The sequence below is a fragment of the Spermophilus citellus genome, assembly GCF_964194105.1.
Source record: "Spermophilus citellus genome assembly, chromosome: 12".
NCBI lineage: Eukaryota > Metazoa > Chordata > Mammalia > Rodentia > Sciuridae > Spermophilus > Spermophilus citellus.
In genome coordinates this window covers 118271412-118291737 of record NC_138198.1, presented here as the reverse complement: position 1 = coordinate 118291737, position 20326 = coordinate 118271412, and the positions used below count along the sequence as shown (strand labels likewise).

General features: G+C 39.8%; 1 protein-coding gene across 1 annotated transcript; it reads right to left on the bottom strand.

Moving 5' to 3' along the window:
* Positions 1-1873: 1873 nt before the first annotated feature.
* Positions 1874-13577, bottom strand: SERPINB13 (serpin family B member 13; the record flags this gene model as incomplete). The annotated part of the gene is made up of 7 exons (XM_081262639.1): positions 1874-2278; positions 3604-3759; positions 3969-4111; positions 5445-5562; positions 5922-6050; positions 12832-12888; positions 13413-13577. 7 exons carry the CDS (start codon positions 13575-13577, stop codon positions 1874-1876), a joined length of 1173 nt encoding a protein of 390 aa, XP_081118765.1.
* Between the last annotated feature and the right edge of the window lie 6749 nt (positions 13578-20326).

Sequence of the window (20326 nt, the reverse complement as noted above, 5' to 3'; positions counted from 1 at the left end):
ATAGCCAAAGTATATAAAAATGTCTTTAATTCAATAATACAGGAAGAAGACAAATTACTTAATTTTAAAATAAACAAATGATTAGAATGTAAGAAGGCATACAACTGGCCAATAACTAACATAAAAATGATAAACTTGATTAATCATGGAAATGTCAATCAATACCACCTTCCCCCATTAGAAGGACTGCAATCATGAAAACACTGATGTTGGCAGGGATGTAGAGACACGAGAACTTCATACATTACTGGAGGGATGTAAACAGTTTACAGTTTCTTTAAAGCTAAACAAATTATCATATGACCCTGCAGTGACACCCTTAGGAATAGACCCAAAAGAAACAAAAACCTACATTCACACAAAGACCTGTTCACAAATGTTCATAACTCATGATGGCAATGACTGGGATCAAGCTAAGGTTCATGAGCTGGTGTCTAGATAAATAAATGCCTCTTTCCTACAAAACAGAACAATATTCAGCAATAAAAATGCATTAAGAATCGATGCATGTCACAATGAAGTCCGTTATGCTGTGTAGTTAAAATGCACTAATAATTTTTAAAAGCATCAATACCTGCTACAAAAGGATAAAACTCAAACACATTATGCAAACGAAGGAAGACACACAAAATGTACATTGTATAGTTCCATTTATATGAAATGTAGGGAAAAATTATAAATGTAGAAAACCAATCAGTGACAGCCTGGGGCTGGGAATGGAAACAGCCCATGAGGAAAGTGCTTTAGGGGTAATGGAGATCTTCCAAACCCAGATTTGGGTGATAGATGCACAACTCTGGGAATTTACCAAAAATCAACTAGCTATGATTTACAATGTACATGAATTTTATGGTATGTAATTTATAGTTCAACAAGACTGTTGAAAAATAAGTCAGTAAGGGGATCTTACTAAAAACTGATGAAAGTAAAACAAGCTTACAATGAAGAGCACCAGGAAAAGATTCCAAGTTTTTTTAAAATAATCTTCAAAAAAAAAAAACATTTGTTGACCAGGGATGTAGCCCGATGGTAGAATGTTTACCTGTTATGTAAGAGGAGCTGGGTTTAGTCCCCAGAGCCACAAAAATAAAAATAAAAAACTATTGGGTAATACTTATGTCTCACTAAAAAATTAATAGAAATACATATATGGGGACAGCTAGTCTTCTAAAAGTTTTTTCAAGTATTTACATTCCAAATCCTAAAAAAAAAAAAAAAAAATGACAATGTAGGAGTACTGATGGCTGCAACATTTATCTCCTCAATTTATTACATGCATTTCCAATATCAAAATGTTTATGGAACATAACAGTGGATTATGTTTGACTGGAAGGTGAAAACAAGGGAATCCTCTGGAATATTGTTTCATTTTGCTCTGGTTTTTGCATTTTAATTTACCTTTCCCTAATGTGTTTCTAAGTTCCCTCCCCTGTGTGAAGTTTACCACAATATCTGCTGAAAAGAAAAAGGAATGCACACATTGAATGATTGTCGTATTTTACTTGTATAATATGCCAAAATACTGGAACCAAAGAGACCCCTAAAATCCCAAGAAGAATCCACTCTCTTTATCCAAGATACCCCTTCTCCCCACTGATGCACAAGACTTTACAAGACGTTCATTTACTTCCAAAGGAAACCCACGGGGAGTATCAACGAGTGTGGGTCTGATTCACATTCCGCAGGGCACAAACAAAAGGACGTTCACCTTCAAGGAAAGTCATAAATACACATTATTACGTCATTAAATCACAGGTTTAACGTTCGGATTGGAAGGCCAGCAGCTCAAGACGCCAGCGCACTGAAGGTTTCCAGGATCCTACCGGTGCCCCAACACTACTTCCTGATCTCCAAGGTCATGGCCACGACTTTCTTAGGGAGAAGAAAATCTGCCAAAGAAGAGGACACTGTCGGACCCGCGGTGCCTGATGAAGAACAGGAAGGGGTGATCGCAGTGGACTTGCTCACAGCCCCCGGGCGATGAGACCATGTAACCTATGCCGGTGGCCGCCGTGGCCTCCGCGCCTTCCTCGGTGACCTGCACGAAGGACCGGTGCAGGAACCTCTGCGCCTGCAGCCCTGAGCGCGCGCACATCCCGGAGAAGTCAGCGTCGCTCTCGCTGAAGGCCGCGCCCAGCCCCAGGGCTGCCAGGACCGGCTCCAGCTCATAACTGCCCTCCACCTGCAGCCTGGGCAAGCGCAAGTTCACGTTCCTGACCTCCATAAGCTCCGGCCTGGTCCACTCTATCAATTGCTCAGGAGTGACTTGATCTATAATCTGTTTTTCAAGAGGGGGGAGGAAAGCAGATTGGCATGATTGTGGATAAAAATTTAAAACGGCAAGGTACTGATTTGTATCAGAAATTGTTTTCGTAATAAATAAAAGTGAAACTTCATTTTACCGTGCTGCTGTCACTATATAGCAGGCATTTCTATTTCTCTCCTTAAATTATCTGTGTGGGGGGGAAATCTCAATGCCATTGAATGAATTTTTAAAGATTAAAAATAAGTCATGTCTTATTCTAGCAACTTGAACATATTTCATTTTTTTACCAATTCCTCCAGTCTTTATATGTGCACATATATTTACACAGTTGCAATCACAGTGAATGTCTACTTTATGTAATTTAAGTTTTCACTCTATTGCATATCTCGCCTAAATACCTTCAAATTGCTAGATAATATTGCCATCAAGCTGATACATTTCATCTTTTCATTCACTTTACAAACATTAGTATGTACCAGGCATTATGATAGATGCTAATACTGCAAATATTAAAAACAGTAGGTACTATGAATTTCCAACTGAGTAGCCTAATGTATTCAATACTGAAATTACTGATTTGACTCAGAAGGGAAATTTTTATCTTGTGAATTATTTCCTTAGGGTAATTCTCATACCTGACATATGAGAATGAATACTCTTAAAGAACTCATACATATTGCCACTTGGCTCTCCCAAAATATTTCCATCTTTTAATGCTACTAGCAAAGTTTCACAGCACAGACTAAATCTGGTATTTTAACCATGCATCAGCTACCATTTATTGAGTGCTTTCTATACCCTCCACCATTCAAGGCTCCATCTCCCTAATCATACAACACTACATATTAAGCACCATGAGCCTGATTTATGCCTGGGAAAACATTGAGGTTCAAGAAAGGTAAGAAGGGTCAGTGGTCAGAAAGCTACTAAAGGAATAGGGATTTGAATCGAAGCCTTCCTGAGGTCCAGAACACAGGACATTAGCCACATTCACGTTTTAACTGCAAAGTGGGTGAAAATTTACTATAAATGAGTGTATGTGATTTTTTTTCCAAGAAAAGGATCCATGTCGTGGAATCTTTAGAAATCTTACTGAATCCTAAATGTTCATTTTAGCTCCCCCCAAAAAATCTGAGTACTGGTTATTCCCAGTGAGCCTGATACCATTTAGTGTTCCCCTGCAGAGCTCCCCTGTGGCTGCAGAGAGGGAGAAATGCTCTAGTGTACACAGCCAGGCACCAGCTGCTACTCAGACACCTGCTTCTAGACTCCTGGAGCACAAGTGTTGGGATCAAAAACTTAGGAAAGGAAAGCACAGTAGGGACCAAGGGGTTTACCTTCTCCAGACCCTCTATGTCGTTGGGTAGAAGCACAAACATGCTGAGGTCATTGTTTTTGTATGGAATCCCCACAATTTTGGCATCCAAGTCTTCCAGGAAAACGAAACTAAAAGAATGGTGCTGTTCCATCATCCACACAGATTTACTTGTATTCTGCAACAAGTTAACAGAGCACAGGATGTCAAAAGTCATTAGACCAAAGGCACAGGCAACAAGCTAGCTCACTGAAGTAATCAGATAATAATGATGCTAAAGATCAGTCACAGAAGGGCCATTTGCCACCACCGGTGTATGTTTGCTCAAATATGACTTCAGATCTTATACTCCATGTGAAAGCACATCACATAAATAAAGAACCATACCTTATTCAGCCAAAATTCCTCTTCCTTGGTATTTTCTTTATTAAATTCTCTATCCCACTGTCCTTTAAAGTAAACTGTGTTTATCAGCACCAACTTGGTAGAGCTACTAAGAGAGCCATCTGGAAACAGGTCCTTGATTTTTTCTGCAAACAGAAAAAAAAAGGAAAGATTGGTCCATTTCCAGATCAAAGATGGTATGTGTGGCAGATAGCAAGCAGACAGCCTTGACTGATTACTGAAAATTCAGCCAGGTCAGCACCTGAAGGCCTTGCCGACAATGCGTTCGCTGCAGAATCGGTGGGGAGGTTGTCACTCTGCCCATCGCCTATTTATCCCACTGGATAAATTGAGGTTGATGGTTAAGAGTCCCGCCTCTGGGGTCAGATTGCCTCGGATGGCATCCAGTTCTGCCTCTTATCAGCTGAGGAATCTTGGGCAAGTTATTTAAGCTCTCTGTGCCTCAGTTTCCACATCTGTAAAATAGGAATAAAACCTGCCTCACAGGGTTGTTGGAAGGAGTCAGTGATTTAATATGTAGAAAGCCTCAAACAATGTCTGGCACATCATAAGCACTTGGTGAGCAACTGTTCTTCCCTAGTAAATATGGCTCCCAAGAGAGGTTGAGAGATTGCTTATTCTATGAAAAATGGAACTGATATTTTGAGCTCTGGGTTCAGTCCATCCCACACTACATTCTGAAAACACTGTTCAGCCAATCTTTTGAAAGACCCCTTATATTCTGATTATTTTAAGTTTCTTTCTTTAAATAAAGCATGAAAAAGAAGCGCATTCTGTAATAACAGCAATCTCCCTGAAAATGGAATTAAAAATGCTAAATATCAGCTATTGTTTCCCAAAGTGAATCTCCACATTAACTTTCCTTTTCAGTATTTCTCGTATTTTTGACCCATACTAGGAAATGAGAAGGGGATAATGGGGGGAGGAATTAATCCAATTCTCTGATGTAGATGGGGCTGAGCATTGTATCCTGTACGATGCCCATGTGGAGATGAGGCCCGGGTGGCCCCAGCTGTAGGTAGCAGAGTCAGGTCTTGATGGGAGAGCTGTGTGTTTCTCTCTTAACAAAAGGAAAGGGAACTCTCTGTGACATTTACACTTGGGGACCCACACACAAACAGAGATGTTCTGATATGAAGGAAAGAGTATACTCAAGAGAGGCAGGAGCCCAGTTCCAGGACACAGCCGAGTGCAAAGAGTCCTCCAGGGGTCTCCACACAGCCACTTCCTAGGGTCCCCTCCTGGGTTCCCCTTGAATCTCCCCATTTGCCGTGTCCATTTCACTATCTGCAGTGTCCTCCCCTTTACGCCCAGCCCTGCCTGTTCAACCCTGCAAAACCCATCTCAAGCCCTTCCTAGAGTGTCCACCTGGCTCCCACGCAGAACCAAGCCCAGGCCTTCACTCACAGAAGACAGTCAGGACGTCTTTGTATGACCAACAACCCACCCATACTCTACCATTTGTTTGACTTTCAACCCAGGAATTGATCTTCTTTCGACTTTCATCAGCTTCATTTATAAAATCAACAGGTTCCAGAGATGCATGGTAATATTTTTCAACATAATCTAAGTATTTCTTTAGGAAAAACAGGAAAGATATAGAGAGGAGTTTAATAGTCAATTTGTCAATTACCAACAGGTCTAAATAAAAGTACCAGTTGATTAGGATGATTAAGGTTAAAAAAAAAACATTGAATTCCCTGGAAAATCACTTTAAATGCCTCCACACACAATTTTATGCAGATACAAAAGGATTAAGGCAAAAATCATTTCTCAGAATGCCAGAGTTAAAAATAAATGTCTGGGGTACAGACCATCAGTGATATGGGTAGAGCCAAGCAGCCAACTTAGGAGACACACCCCCAGGACCCACAGTCCTGATGGTCACTTGGCCATTCAAACTAACACAGATGTGGTGGACACAGCAAAACTTACTTGAAGGAAGAGGAATGTTTTTTCTCCAAACAGCCTATTGGCTAAGTTCAGTTCATAATCATTAGTGAGTTTGCTTATTTCAGTCAAAACCTGTTGGAATTGGTGATGGATCTCTTCTGTCTTCTCAATCTTAAAAATCAAGACAAAAAAATCAATAGGTTATCTGGGCAAAGGCAAACCTAGATTCTCCTTCAAGAGGATTCAGCTACGGGGTCTTCCCCTCATTTGGGCTCCCTTGAGTGCAATCTGTGGGTTCCTGTGGCCCCTAGATGTCAGTAGACTTCTACATGAATCATATGATCCTGAAAGTCATGACAAGTCTCAGCTCCACAGAGAAGCTTTGTCCACCAGCCCAACACCACAGGTCTTTCTTTTCTGACTCAGGTTGCATTTTTGGTCTCAAATGTAATTGTCTACTATGTTATTTACATTGTTTTTATCTGCCCAAAACACTCCAGGCACCTAAGAGAAGTAGATAATTTCCCCAAGATAATTCTTATCTGCCAGAGTTTAGAAATTTCTGTTCTAGACAGACAGTGGATAAGATGGAATAAGTGGCCATTTGTCAGAACTACACATAGAACTAAAATGAGATTTATCACTGTCTCTGGGAAACAATCAAACTTTTCTGGACATTTCCTACAGGATCCACCCATTTTCTGATTGAGGGCTGAAGTGTGTTCCATGGCAGGGCCAGCTAACCCCGAGCACACCTCTGGAACAAAGAGGAGAATGGTCTCATTGCCTGTTTAGTGATATCTGTCTGCTTTAAATCACAGTGGATGCAAAGAGAGGGCATTTTAGATTTGAAGTGGATGACCTGTTTGCACCTGGGAACAGAAAGGCCAGTAGAGTCTGCAGTCGCACAGAAAGACAGCAGAGGGCGCGCCCAACTAAAAGAACAACAAACCTCTTACAGATTATGTCACAAGGTTGAGAAGTCCCCTGAAAATGTTTAAGGGTCTCTAGAATCTCTAACTGAAGGAGGTACTCCATATACTAAAGCAGACCGTAGGAGAGGTGGCTAATTTTTCAAATGCCAAAAACCATCAAAAGATAGCAAGGAATACGAAAAACAAGAGAGCAAAACCCAATCAATTGAAACAATCTCCAAAAACTGACCTAGAAGATATAGAGAAAAATGGACTGGGGTTGTGGCTCAGGGGTAGAACACTTGCCTCACCTGCATGAGTCCCTGGGTTCGATCCTCAACACCACATATAAATAAACAAATAAAAGTATTGTGTCCATCTACAACTGAAAAAAAAAAATTTTGTTTTGTTTTGTTTTTAAGAAAAAGTTAGATGAATTACCTGACAGAATTTTCAAAGTAACTATCAGGAGGACACTCAATAAATTAAAACACAGCACAGAGAGGCCACTAAACAAAATCAGGAAAACAGTGCATGGACCAAATGATAATATTGACAAAGAGATGGAAATGATGAAGAAAAACCAAACAAATGCTGGAACTGAAGAATACAACAAGTGAATTGAAGAAAATCACTAGGGAAACTCAACAGCAGCCTTGACCAGACAGAATAAAGAGCCTGTGAGCTGAAAGTCAGGTCATTCAAAATCACCAGCACAGAGGAGAGGTGGGGAAAATGAAGAAAAGTGAAGAGATCCTAAGGCATTTATGGAACTTTATTAGTGGAACAGCACACACATCATGGGAGCCAAAGAAGGAAAAAAAGAGAAACATTCCCACAGTCTGTTGGTAGAAATTATGGCTACAAATCTGAAGAAACAAATGGATATATGAGTTTGAAACTCAGAAAACTCCCACTATGGGCTGGGGTTGTGGCTCAGTGGTGGAGTGCTTGTCTTGCATGTTTGAGGCGCTGAGTTCGATTCTCAGCACTGCATATATATAAATGAATAAAATAAAGGTCCATCAACAACTAAAAGAAAAATTTTTTAAAAAAACTAAAAACTCCAACTAGGATGAAGCTTGAGAGAGCTCTACTGCAGCACAACATGACCAAACTGTCAAAAGTCACAAAGGGAGAATCTTGAAGGCAGCCAAAGAAAAGCAACTTGTAACATATAAGGAAGCTGAGAGGATTTTTCAGCAAAACCTTCAAGACTATAAAGGATTGGGATGATATATTTCATATTAAAAGAAATCAACCAAGAATAGTATCTCCAGCAAAACTGTCCTTCAAAAACAAATGAGAACTTAAGACATTCCCAGATACACAAAATCTGGGGGACTTCATCACCATCAGATTTGGCCTACAAGAAATGCAGAATGGAGTCTTTCAAGTTTAAGTGAAAGGATGATAAAGAGCAACAAACCATATGGAAACATAAAGTTTCCTGGTAAAAGTAAATATATAAATGTAAGATCCTAAGCATCAAAATATATCTGCACAAACCACTTTTAAATGTGATGTGGAATTTTTTAAGCATAAAATTAATCATAAATCTGTTGATAAATATACAATATAAAAAGAGGTAAATTGTGTCATTGATACAGTAAAGGAGAAAGAGACAGATATATAAAGGAACAGTTTTACATGTGGTTGAAGTTAAGTGGTTGGTTATCAGCTTAAAATAATAGATTGTTGTATTATGTAATTGCAATGATAACCATAAAGAAAATATTGCTGAGGGCCATTACCAAGTAGGAATGACGCATCGATTTCCTTGCCAACGTACCCCATGTTAAATTTGCTGTGACCTTGCATGTGTGTTTGAGTAGGTGACCCTGCTCAATGACCAGGGTGGATCCAGGATTAGGGTGTGTCCTGCAGTTTGAGGAAGTATCCCGCTCCTTGGGTTAAGGGTGTTCCCAGTTTAAGACCTTGGGTTTTAGGGAAGTTCGATGTTGAGGATTATTGCTGCTGGAAATAGGGCGTTCCTGCTACCTGAGCTCCCTTGGAGTTCTCGTGAGATTCAGAGAGCACTTTGGGAAGAAAGCCTCGTGGAGTAGGTGAATTAGGCGGCAGGAGAACTGGGATTGCCCCAGAGCGTGTGTGGAGGCAGGTGTGAGTTCGGGAATAAAGAATTGCTGTTTGAATCTACAAAGCTGTGTGGTGGCTCATGATTCTGTGCCCAGCCAAGACTTGGCAATAGATTGTTGTATTATGTAATTACAATGATAACCATAAAGAAAATATAACCAATGTTATCCTGCAATCTGTACACATGGAAAAATTAAGAATTCATACCCCATTTGAATCAAATGTATGATATATAATATGTCAAGATCATTGTAATGTTTTGAGCAACTAATAAAAAAAGAAACAATGCAAATATACATCAACGAATGAATGAATAAAGAAATGTGGTGTATCCATACAATAAAATATTACCCTTTTAAAAAAAAGAAAATATCTATGAAATGCACAAAAATAAAAATAAGGGAATCAAAATATGTCTGATTAAAGAAATTCTCTAATTAAAAAAAAACCTAGGGCAAGGGTTTTAATTCAAATTCTACCCAAGAAATTAGATGAATTTCTGAATTATATAATTTTTTTCAGAGAACAGAAAAAGAGGAAATAATCCACATTTTAAGAATCTAGTGTTACTTTGATACCAAAACTGAACAAGAACAATACAATAAAAATGTTGCCAAATGATGTCATTTATAAACTCCTAACAAAATGTTAGCAAGTTCAATCCAACAATGTATAATTTTTAAAATACCATGACCAAGTTGGTTATTTCACAACTGAACAAATGTCTTACCATTAGAAATTCTATTGATATAATTCACTTAATTAACAAGGCAAAAGTCATATGAACACCAGTAGAGACAGATAATATAGATATATGTTACAGATGACTGGGAATTATAAAGTCAGGGGGATTTTAAGTCCCAGTCTCCATGGACAATCATATGAAATGAACGTGTATACCCTGCTGAGGAGAATAAGTATGGTACAATCCCCATGGCAAACAATTTGGTAATATTTAATAAAACTAAACACTGTGCTGCTCAGGATCACATTATATTCAATAGAAATATAGGGTAAGCCACAAATGTAAGACACATATATAATCTTAAATTCTCTAGTAACCATGTTTTTGAAAATAAGAAGAAATAGATGAATGGATAAATAATACATGGTATATATACACAGTGAAATACTATTAAGCCATAAAAAGAATGAAATTCTGTCACTCATGACAATATGAAAGAACCTGGAGACTAGTATGTGAGATAAGACAAACACAGAAAGACAAATGCTGCATGATCTCACTCATGTGGAATTCAAAAATGTTGCTCTCACAGAAGTAGAGAGTAGAATGGCTTAGGTGTTTAAGGGGAGGAAAGGAAAGACGAATATTGGCCAAAGTATATGTAATTATAGTTAGAGAGGAGGAATGTAAAAAAGAAAAAGAAAAAAAAAACCACATGTCCCAAATAAGCAAATGTTTAAACACTGAAAGTAGATTAGTGACTGCCCAGGGTGGAGATTAGGTGATGGGGTGGGGGATCCATGGAGAATGACTACTCATGGTTTGGGCATTTCTTTCCTAGGTGACAAAAATGTTCCAAAACAGTACAAAATATCAATTACATATTGATTAATATATAATTACTAATTGTGTATCAATTGCATATTGTCAATTACATGTAACTAATTATATGAAATTAATTGCATATTAATATATGATAAATATCATTATATAAATCAATAATCCATTTCTCAAACTAAGCTCTTCAAATCCCACATGTATTGACACCTAGAGTTCATCTCAATTCAAACTAAATGCATTTCAAGTGTTCAACAGCCACTTGAATGACCCACTTCGGCTTAGCTCAGGACTAGACAAACCCTCACTCTGGCCAACCAGGGAGCTGACAAGGGTCACTTCAGCATCGTTTATAGTAAGAAGGAAGGAAGGAAAGGAGGAAGGAAGGAAGGCAGTCCCCATCAGTAGAACAAATCAGTAAAGACCCGTGAAAATGAATCAACTGGGGCTACAAGTGTCCACCTAATCTAGTCGAATCTTGTAGACGTAATGCTGAACCCAAAACAAGTTATTCAAAGTAATAATGAACAAAAAAAAAAAAAAGTCTACATGCGATGAAATCGCTAGTATATGGGAATAATGAACACCTAATTCACCCTCCCCCTCAGGAGACCAGGGGCTGTGCTCAGAGAAGGTACTTAGGAGGCACCAGGGAATTTAGTAATAGCTTGTTTTTTATACTGGGAGGTGGAATTAGAGGGTGTTACTTGGATCATTCCCTATGCCTTTGTAAATGCGTCTTCAGATTTTATCATCAGTGTTTAAAAGCAAGGTTCAGAATACTCCGACTTCATGTGGTAATCAAATGGTACAGTCAAGCCTGTCTCTGGGCAAATCACTTTGCTTATCTGTTTCTCCATCTATTCAAGAGATCAGAGCCCATGGCCCCTACTATGTGTTCCTGTCCTAATATCCTTTCGATCAGGATCAGCAATTCCACCCTTCCACATACCTCTGTGGCTCCCGAAATAATCCTGGAGAAGGGACAGAGCTGCCTCACAGGGTCGTACAGGCTGTGTCCACACCAACCTGGAATGACTCCCATCGGCCACCAAGCCCTTCACCATGGAGAGGGGCATCTCTCAAGGCAACATGTCTTTGCCTAATTGACATAAAGGCTCTCCAGGGACTGTGGTGCTGGGGGGGGGGGGGGGAATGTGCTCTGGAAACAACTGCAGGCCTCAGCTGAGTGCACAGCCTATCAGCTGCCTGACCTAACCCTGTTGAGCAAACCCTGCAGGAAAGCCGGACTCTCCGTCCTTGTAAACGAGCCACACAGTCAACCTAGCCTTTTGGGATTATGAAATGAACAGCTCCTACTGCTGCTGATTTGAGGGGATTTTCAGAGGGCACAGAGCTGGACTGCCACCAGAGCAGCCGTGCCTTCCTGATAGCTCTGACCATCCCTGACCTAATGGGCCGCCATCCCTTCCCCATACTTGGGCAGACTGGGCAAGGCATGCTAGAACACTGAAGCTGGCGGAGACTCCAGGAGATCAATGGTCCTGTGCTAATATTTTTTTAAAATAAAATATCAGAAATTCCAAAACATGAATGAAATTTAGTGATAGTATCACCTGCTACCACCACCACCGGTGAGTTACCAGTGTTTTCCAGATCCTCTACTGGTACTACCCAGAGGGCCAAAGAAGATAAACGACTTGTTCAAAGTAGCATAGTTCTTAAATGCCTGGGCCAGCGTTGAACCCAAACGTGTTTAATTCTAAAACCCATCCATTCTGCTCTGAGGGCTCTTCAGCCCAATAGTGCTCAGGGAGGTCATTGTTCATTAATGCTTCTTCTTAACACAAGTGTTTATTGTTGTTGTAGAATCTAGTGCTGGCTCGGAAGTGGTTTGTCCCCTAGGAGTTCACCAGCTGAAGGCTTAGTGAACTTAGTGATATTAAGAGGTGGTGGAACACTGAAGAGACCCAGAGAGAAGTGGTTAGACTGCTTGAGGCACTGCCCTCAGAAAATATCAATGCTAGTCTCACAATGCAAATTCTTTCTCTTGAGAGTGGGTGATTATGAAGCAAGGTCAGCCTGCAAACTTGGTCCTTTCTGCATGCAACTGTTTCTATTCTCCTTATCCACCTCATTGTAATGCATAGAAGGGGTTATCACTAGAAGCCAAACAGATGGAGCCACCCAATGTGGACTTTCAGCTTCTAAAATTGTGAGCTAAATAAAGAAATTCTTTTCTTTATAACATATTCAGCCTCAGGTATTTTGTTATGACCACAGAAAATGGATGAATACAGCTAGCAACATCATTTACCTACAGTGATTATTATTGCTTGATAATAATAAGTGTGAAATGTTTCCTCTTTCATGGTTTTCCCAGGCCTCCCCCCCCCCCCCCCCGTGATCCCACACCTAATAAGTAACCAAACTGACGATTATAAAGCATGTGTCCCACCTCTTTTTCTTCAACCTCTTTTCTGGAGATTTCTGTGTCTTTTTCAGAATAAAATACCTGATAGGGAGAAAATATTGCAATGGTCAGAACAGAGAAAACCTCACAAACAATCAGTCAGGGGAAAGTGGATGCTTGTTTAAAAGACCTCCATGGATACAGGAGACATTTATCCCCTTGCTAAGGTCATAAGAAGGTCTAGGTTGCCCCTGACCTCTTCAGAGCAGCCTTTGCACGTATTCGTTCACGCATTCGTCTTTGGTGTCATTTATGTCAGGTGGTGATGATGTCACTTCTCCCAATAGTTGTTGCTTTTCAGGTTCTATCTTTAATTATGAAAGTACTGACTTGGACAGGCCACTCACGCAGCCCCCACCCAAAGGAATGTCAAGCATCAAGGGGCAGATGGCGTGATGGCATTTGGAGAGGGCAGAGAACTTCCCTGAGGGGCCTGAAATTCCTCCCTGTCTTCACAGGCTCTGCTCCTGGCTTACAGGTAGAGATGAGCGTGTTTTCAAGGTGATTCTCAAAGGCTGGTCCCCAGACACAAGCTGTGCGTGGAAAGCAAAGGCGGGCGCCCCTACCTTCTGTAACTGGGAGGCTGTGGCTCCTCGTGTCCCCAGGAGGAGCATGCCAATGGCAGTTGAGATGCCCACGGGGGAAAAGAAGATGTTGCCATCGTTTGTTTTCCTCATTTCTTTGAGAAGATCAAGCCCCAGATGAATGTTTGCGGCACTGAGTGACTCCATGGCGGTTTGGGTTTCCGTGAGATCTAGAACAGCAACAGCAGTCAGTGGATTGAACTGCTGGGTGCCACGGGAACTCTCCCTGCATTGACCCAGAAAATGGGGATTTTCACCCTCTGGGCCCAGGTCATGGCTGGCTTCTTCTTACCCTTCTGTTGGCCTCTCCTGATGGGAGATGTGAGTCATCTGGAGCCTGACCCCATCTAGTAGCTCGCAGTTAACGCCTTAATGGTTTAATTCTGTCTTGTTCTCTGTCAGAACCTGCCTGCTCTGCCACCCACCGCCTCCTCCCTCCTCCTGCTTGGCTTCTCCAGGCAAACCCAGCTCTGTCCTCCCAGGCCCGGCCTGGGCAGCAACACAGGGTCCAGGAGGCAGAGGAATCCCCACTGGCTTCATGTCCAAGCAGCCTGGACCACAACCAAGCCAGGACTCCTGCCTGTGGCTGGTGCTCTCTGTCTCTCAACTGAGCCAGAATCCAGCCCAGAGAACAGCATCCTCTTAAACTCCATCCCCAGCTCCAGGAAAACTTGACTCTGGGTAAAATTTTCACTGAAGGTCAATGAAACATCTCTAGGAGTGGATTATTAGTTGGAGTGGGGAGGTTTTCTTTTTTTATTTGATTTTTTTTCTGTGTAGTTTCAGGCTTGTTTGGTAAATATTACTTTTGTTATCTCACTTATTTTTTTCAGAACTGGGGATGGAATCCCAGGGTGCTCTGCCCTTTTTATTTTTCTTTTGAGACAAGGTCTTGCTAAGTTTCCCAGGCTGGGCTCAAACTTGGGATCTTCCTGCCTCAGCCTCCTGAGTATAGGATTATGCATGTACCTCCATGCCCAGCACAAAAAATAATAAGAATTTCTAAAGATCAACTAATATTTCTCTAACAGAAAAGTAGAACATGCTTTTTTTTTTACATTTTCTTAATCACCAGCAACTTTATAACTATTTAACAAAGGCTTTAAGAAGAATCCGAAAACAAGAATAAAATAAATGCAAAATAAATTAATGCATATATTTTGGGAAGCTGAGAGGTTTATCTCTGCTAAGACATCCTATGAAAACTGTTATGTCTTCAATATCAACCTCAGGTTTCCTATAGGAATTCCTCATAGGTTTTACTCAGAAATAAAATGAATTAATTTAGGTTAAACAAGATGAAGAGGGCTGGGACTGTGGCTCAGCAGTACAGCACTCATCTAGCACATGTGAGGCCCTGGGTTCAATCCTCAGCACCACATAAAAATAAATAAATAAAATAAAAGTATTGTTTAAAAAAAATAAGATGAAGATACGTTGTTATGGTCATGTAGGCCAGAATTAAATAAAGCCGCCTAAAGGAAAGTCTATGCACAATAAAAAGTACTTCTTTCAAATTGATAAACATTCATATTCTCAAAACACAGAAGTCTTAAGTTAGCTAAAAGAAGAACTTACCTGGCTCTTGGAGAGACTGATGTGGTTGCACAAGGAACTAGGAAGCTTATGTGAAATGAGCAGCTCAGATCCTTCATTTATAGCTCTTGTCTCTGCCTCTCCCTAGTCATTACAGTTTGTATTTCCAGTGAAACAACGTTTGGTTTCTCAATGATAATTTCCCTAATAAAAATAGCATGCAAGGTTTATGACAAAACTGAGGATTTAATTCCTTATATCTTCATTCTTGGCCATGAAGTCATTCACTTGAAGTTGTGAGCAGCTGTGAATCAACTATAGTTCACAGAGTATGCACTTTAGACACAGAGGGAGTGAGTAGTTTAAATTCTAACTCCAAAATCCTTTAGGAAAAAAAAATGGGGGGAAGGGGGGCAGCGGGTAGCTGGGGATTTAACCCAGTGACCAACCTTTTTATTTTTCATTTTGAGACAAGGTCTCACTGAGTTGCTTAGGGCCTCACTCAGTTACTGAGACTGGCCTTGAACTTGCAATCTTCCTGTCTCAGCCTCCCGGGCACCTGGGATTACAGGTAGAAGTGCTTTCTTTTTTTTTTTTGGAGCTTGAGCATAAAGAGATCCAAATTAACCACAGAACAAAACAAGAATTAAAGCAGGAGCTCGAAACCAAACAAGGACTAAAGGGTAGAAATAGAATATCCAGGTCAAATGAATTATGACCCACGGGTGGGGCCGGAGGGAGCCTTCATTCCTAGTGATACTGGGGACCCTCTGGAAATAACTGTTTACAACAGTTGTTTTGCACCTTGGAAGCACATTAAAATATCCCAGGGAACTTAAAAAAAAAAAAAAAAACAGACTACCTGAGATAGCATCTCTGGGATGGGAAGCAGGCATCCACATTTGTATCACCCCAGATGACTGGGTTATGCAGCCAAGGTTGGGAACCACTGGTTTATATAGTCTGATGAAGACATGAATTAAAGGCATACTTGACTTACCACAGATGAACAGAGTCGTGTCCTGACAAGCCATTCTCCATGATAAAGCTAGTTTTGCAGTTACATTACTTTGGGATGCCATGTGCAAAGAAGAAAATGAAAAATGTCTTGCTAGAAAAGGACCAGAAAAAGGAGCATGTGGCTCTCATACACACACACACACACACACGCACACACACACACACACCACACAAAACCACATTTGTTCTCATGCATTCTGTCCATTAATTTAAAACATTTATTACAATTCATTCAATAAATATTTATTGAGTCTAGAATGCACCACACCCTGTGTTAAGTACCAATAATGTGTAAATATCCAAAAAACTCCCTAAGTTTAGGAAAAGAATATTACTAAAGAACAAAACTTCATAGGAAATTAGACCTCCAAATTCCAGTTTTTCCTGCCAACCCTGGGGCATCCCTACTGGCTCTGCTAGTTCATTAAAAGAAACAGCATTTGGATTAGTCTAGATCTCAGTAGGGTGTGAAGGTTTATCATTGTTGCTAAACAACAACAGCAAGGGCATCTGGCTCTCCCTGTTGCCTGAAGAAGAGCAGCCTTAGGGGTGGATCCTGCTGGTGCTGCTCTCCATACTCAGTTTCTTTTCTTTTCTTTTTTTCTTATTATAGTTCTTTAAGTAAACTCAATGCAGTATGCAATTAGCTTTGTGGGGTTTTTTTTTTTTTAGTTGTCACTGAGAAATATGCAAAATGAGTAAGGTGTAGAAAGAGTTAATACTTAGTTATAAAAGAAACCTTGGATGCCAATGAAATGGAGACGTTAGTTTTATAAAACGGCATGAAATCCTTGCGTTGACAATAATGCTCCGTATTTTAACATCCCTATCAGTCTGTGTCTTCCCTGTACTTTCTCTGTGGCCTTCTCTGTCTCATTGCATAGCTCTGTCCAGGCGCCCTCTGTTCTTTTCTGAAGCCTTTCCTCTGTGGCCCTCTCTCACAGAGAAACTTGGCTTTCCCCTGAGAACTATGTCCCACAACGTCTTCTCTGGGAATAGCCACTACTACCTTGGGATGGGGAAGCAAGGTCCCCTTTCCTTATCTGCCCCCTGCTCTTGCTTTTCCAAGCCTTGCTTCCTTCCTTTGCCTCCAGTGTCCCCTTGGAGAGTTACACTTGTATTGCCCCTTCCTGAACCATAGGGCCACGGGTGCTGTGCACCCCGCCTCCCTGTCCACCCTGAGTGCCACCAGCACCATCCATGTGGATGGCCTCTCGCTTCCCTGACTTGGCCTTGCCTCTCCTGTGGCAGCCCACTCCAGGGGTCGTGCACTAGCTATTTTCATCACCAGGACCTGCTCCATCCTGCTAGACACTGAAGCCCCTCCAGCCCGTCCCAGACCCCTTCCATATGCTCTCTGAGCCTAACTGTCAGAATCTTCACAACCCCAATCCTTGGGCTCCCACTACTCTTCTATTTTTTCTGTCTCTTCTTTGTGGTTGTAAAACTGCCCCAGTTGAAGAAAATGTTAATGATTAAAGCCATAAAAATAGTTCCTGTGCTTCTGAGTAAGGAAAGGGAATAGTCCCTGAAGCAGAGCTCTGACGATTCCCTGCCTGCCCCATAACTCACAGTCCTGGTGCAACCTCTGCATATCCGTTACTGATGCTGATTGTAGCATTTACTTCTTCAAGCCAGTAATGTGGTGCGTGTCTGTTTCCCAGCCTGTACACCTATCACCCTGCATCTGCCACCGTTGCTGTTTAGGCTGATAGTACAGAGCTTCCTTTTCTGGGCCCAATGACTCTCAGTTAAAGGGACCCACCTGCCTGGAAGCCACGCACCACTCCTCCCCTCAACCAGGGGACACTTCAGGCACCACTGGTTGGCATGAGGGTATGAAAAGACCCCCTCACAGCAGGTGTGAATTGGTAGTGCAAAGTCTGCTCCCATGGGATCAGCCAGAAGCCAGCTTCCAGCTGAAATCTCATGATCCATTCACATTTTTCCTTTGCTCTGTCCTATTTTTCTCCAAGCAACATCTCCTCCTCCTAGAAAAATTATCTGAATAAAACTCATTGTCTTTGCTTTGTTTCTAGGGCACCTGACCTCAGACAAAGTGTTTGGACATCTGTCCCAAGCCCCTCATTGTTTCTTGCTTTCCAAAATTCCTCCACAATTCTTGTAATTATCCTCCCTTAGGTATACTTTTTCATGGCATACCAAGATCTTTGGACTTACATTGTAGCCTTTTAGAATTAACCCATTAAGTGGGAAAATTGTCATTTTTATATATTGAACAAGAAACATATCATCTTATGCATCCTTAAATAGAGTTTATAAATAGAAAGAAATTAAGAGAGAAAAAACTACTTTTCTCTTTGTGATCAAAAACATAGAGTCTGAGGATGTAGCTCAGTGGTAAAATGCCCCAGGGTTCAATTCCCAATACCAAAAAAAAAAAATTAAAATTAAATATGAGTTTAAGAATTTCTGGAATGTAAGTTTATATGTATTAATTTTAATTGTATATGCAAATCTTGGTCAAAATAAAATCTTGATTACAGTAATATTTTACTTCAAATAATTTAAAGTTAATACATTGAGTCCAAAAGAAAGAATTGCAACTTGGTACAATTTTTGGCTGATAAACATTATTACACACATACAAAAAAAACACTATGCCCACTATTACTGCCTTCTTTCAGAATTGAACCAGGCATCCTAGCAAGCACAATAAGGCAAATAATTAATTGAATAATTAATTAATTGTTTAAAAGATAAAAAGATTCAAAAGGAAAAATCAAACTATCATTCACAAAAGAATTGAGACATTGAGAGTTAAAAAGCCAGTTTAACAATATTATTTAATGCAAGATCAAAATAAAAATCAGATATTTTAATAAACTAGCAATATGTTTTAGAATTTTTAAAAATATACAATTTAAAAGTATCAAAAAGTTATATAAGATAATGTATGTGTTAATTAGCTATAATTAGTTATTACACACACATACACTCACAATCAAAGAATCATGCTGTACCAAATAAATACATACAATTTAACACGTCAATTTAAAACATAAAAAAAAAATCACATACTTTTGTATGTGATTTTGGAGGAATCTATTTTGTTTTAATTATGGTTCAGAAGATTCAATATTATAAAGATATCCATCTTCTCAAAATCACTCAATCTAAATCACAGATTTCATTTTTCAAAAATTTAGCCACTGACTTCAAATTAATAAGAAATATTCAAAGGCCAGGAGTTACCAAGACACTTCTGAAGGAGGAGGAGGTAGAGGTAAGACCTGTTCTCTCAGATAGCAAGACTTATTATTAAATAATTAAGTCAGTCTGGTTTTGACAAAGGATGGGCCAGAACAGAGACCCAGAAAAGCATCAGTACAGATGTGAATACTTGTTTAAAAGGAAAAAAAAAAAAAAAAAACCAAGTGTTGCTACAGAACAACGAGAAAGGAGTGGCCTTTACACTAAATTGTGCTGATCCCATTGGACATCCACAAGGAGAAAAAAAAGAAATCTGGACTCCCACTTTGCACCATAAATTTGCTAAATGGAATCCAGAGATAAGTGGAATATATGAAAGCATTTGCGGTAACATTAACAAACTGTACTACATAAAATTTAAACACATTCACTAATCAAAAGACACTGTAAAAATCGAAAATATATATACCGATGAGCTGGTAATTCCACCTGAGGTATACACCCAAAGTAAATGTGAGCTCAGGGCCCCCAGAGGCATGTACACAAAGATTTATAGCAGCATTATTCATGATAGCCCAACCCTAGAACCCAAATGTGCAGCAACGGTAAATGCAAATAAATTATGGAATGTTCATGTAGTTAAAACTCTACACAGCGATGACAACAGAAGAATTTTACAAACAAAATTGGGGGAAAAAAAGAAGACAATTGGAAAAGAATACATACAGTATGATTATACTTACAGAAATTTGGAAATTTCATAACTAAATGAAAGGGTTACAAGTCAGCATACTGGTTACACTTTGAAGAGAAGGAAGAAAGAAATAATTGGAAAGGGACACAAGGTGGGTACTTTGGAGTGATGATAATATTCTCTTTCTTTATTTGTGAGGTGGTTGCAGAATATTCACTTCATGACAGTTTAGTAAACATATGTTCATATTTTAATATTTCCCTTTTAGAGTTATTCCAAAAATGTCTCACTAGGTTTGTTCATAGACATTTTATAGTTTTGGTGCTTCTGTGAATATGGGTTTGGGTTTTTCTGCTCATTTATTTATTCAACAAATATTTTTTAAACATCTACTCTGAATCAGATGCTAGTTTAAGTAATGAAGTACATTCATGAATATGAAAAAAAGATTCTTTTTTCTCATTAAATATTC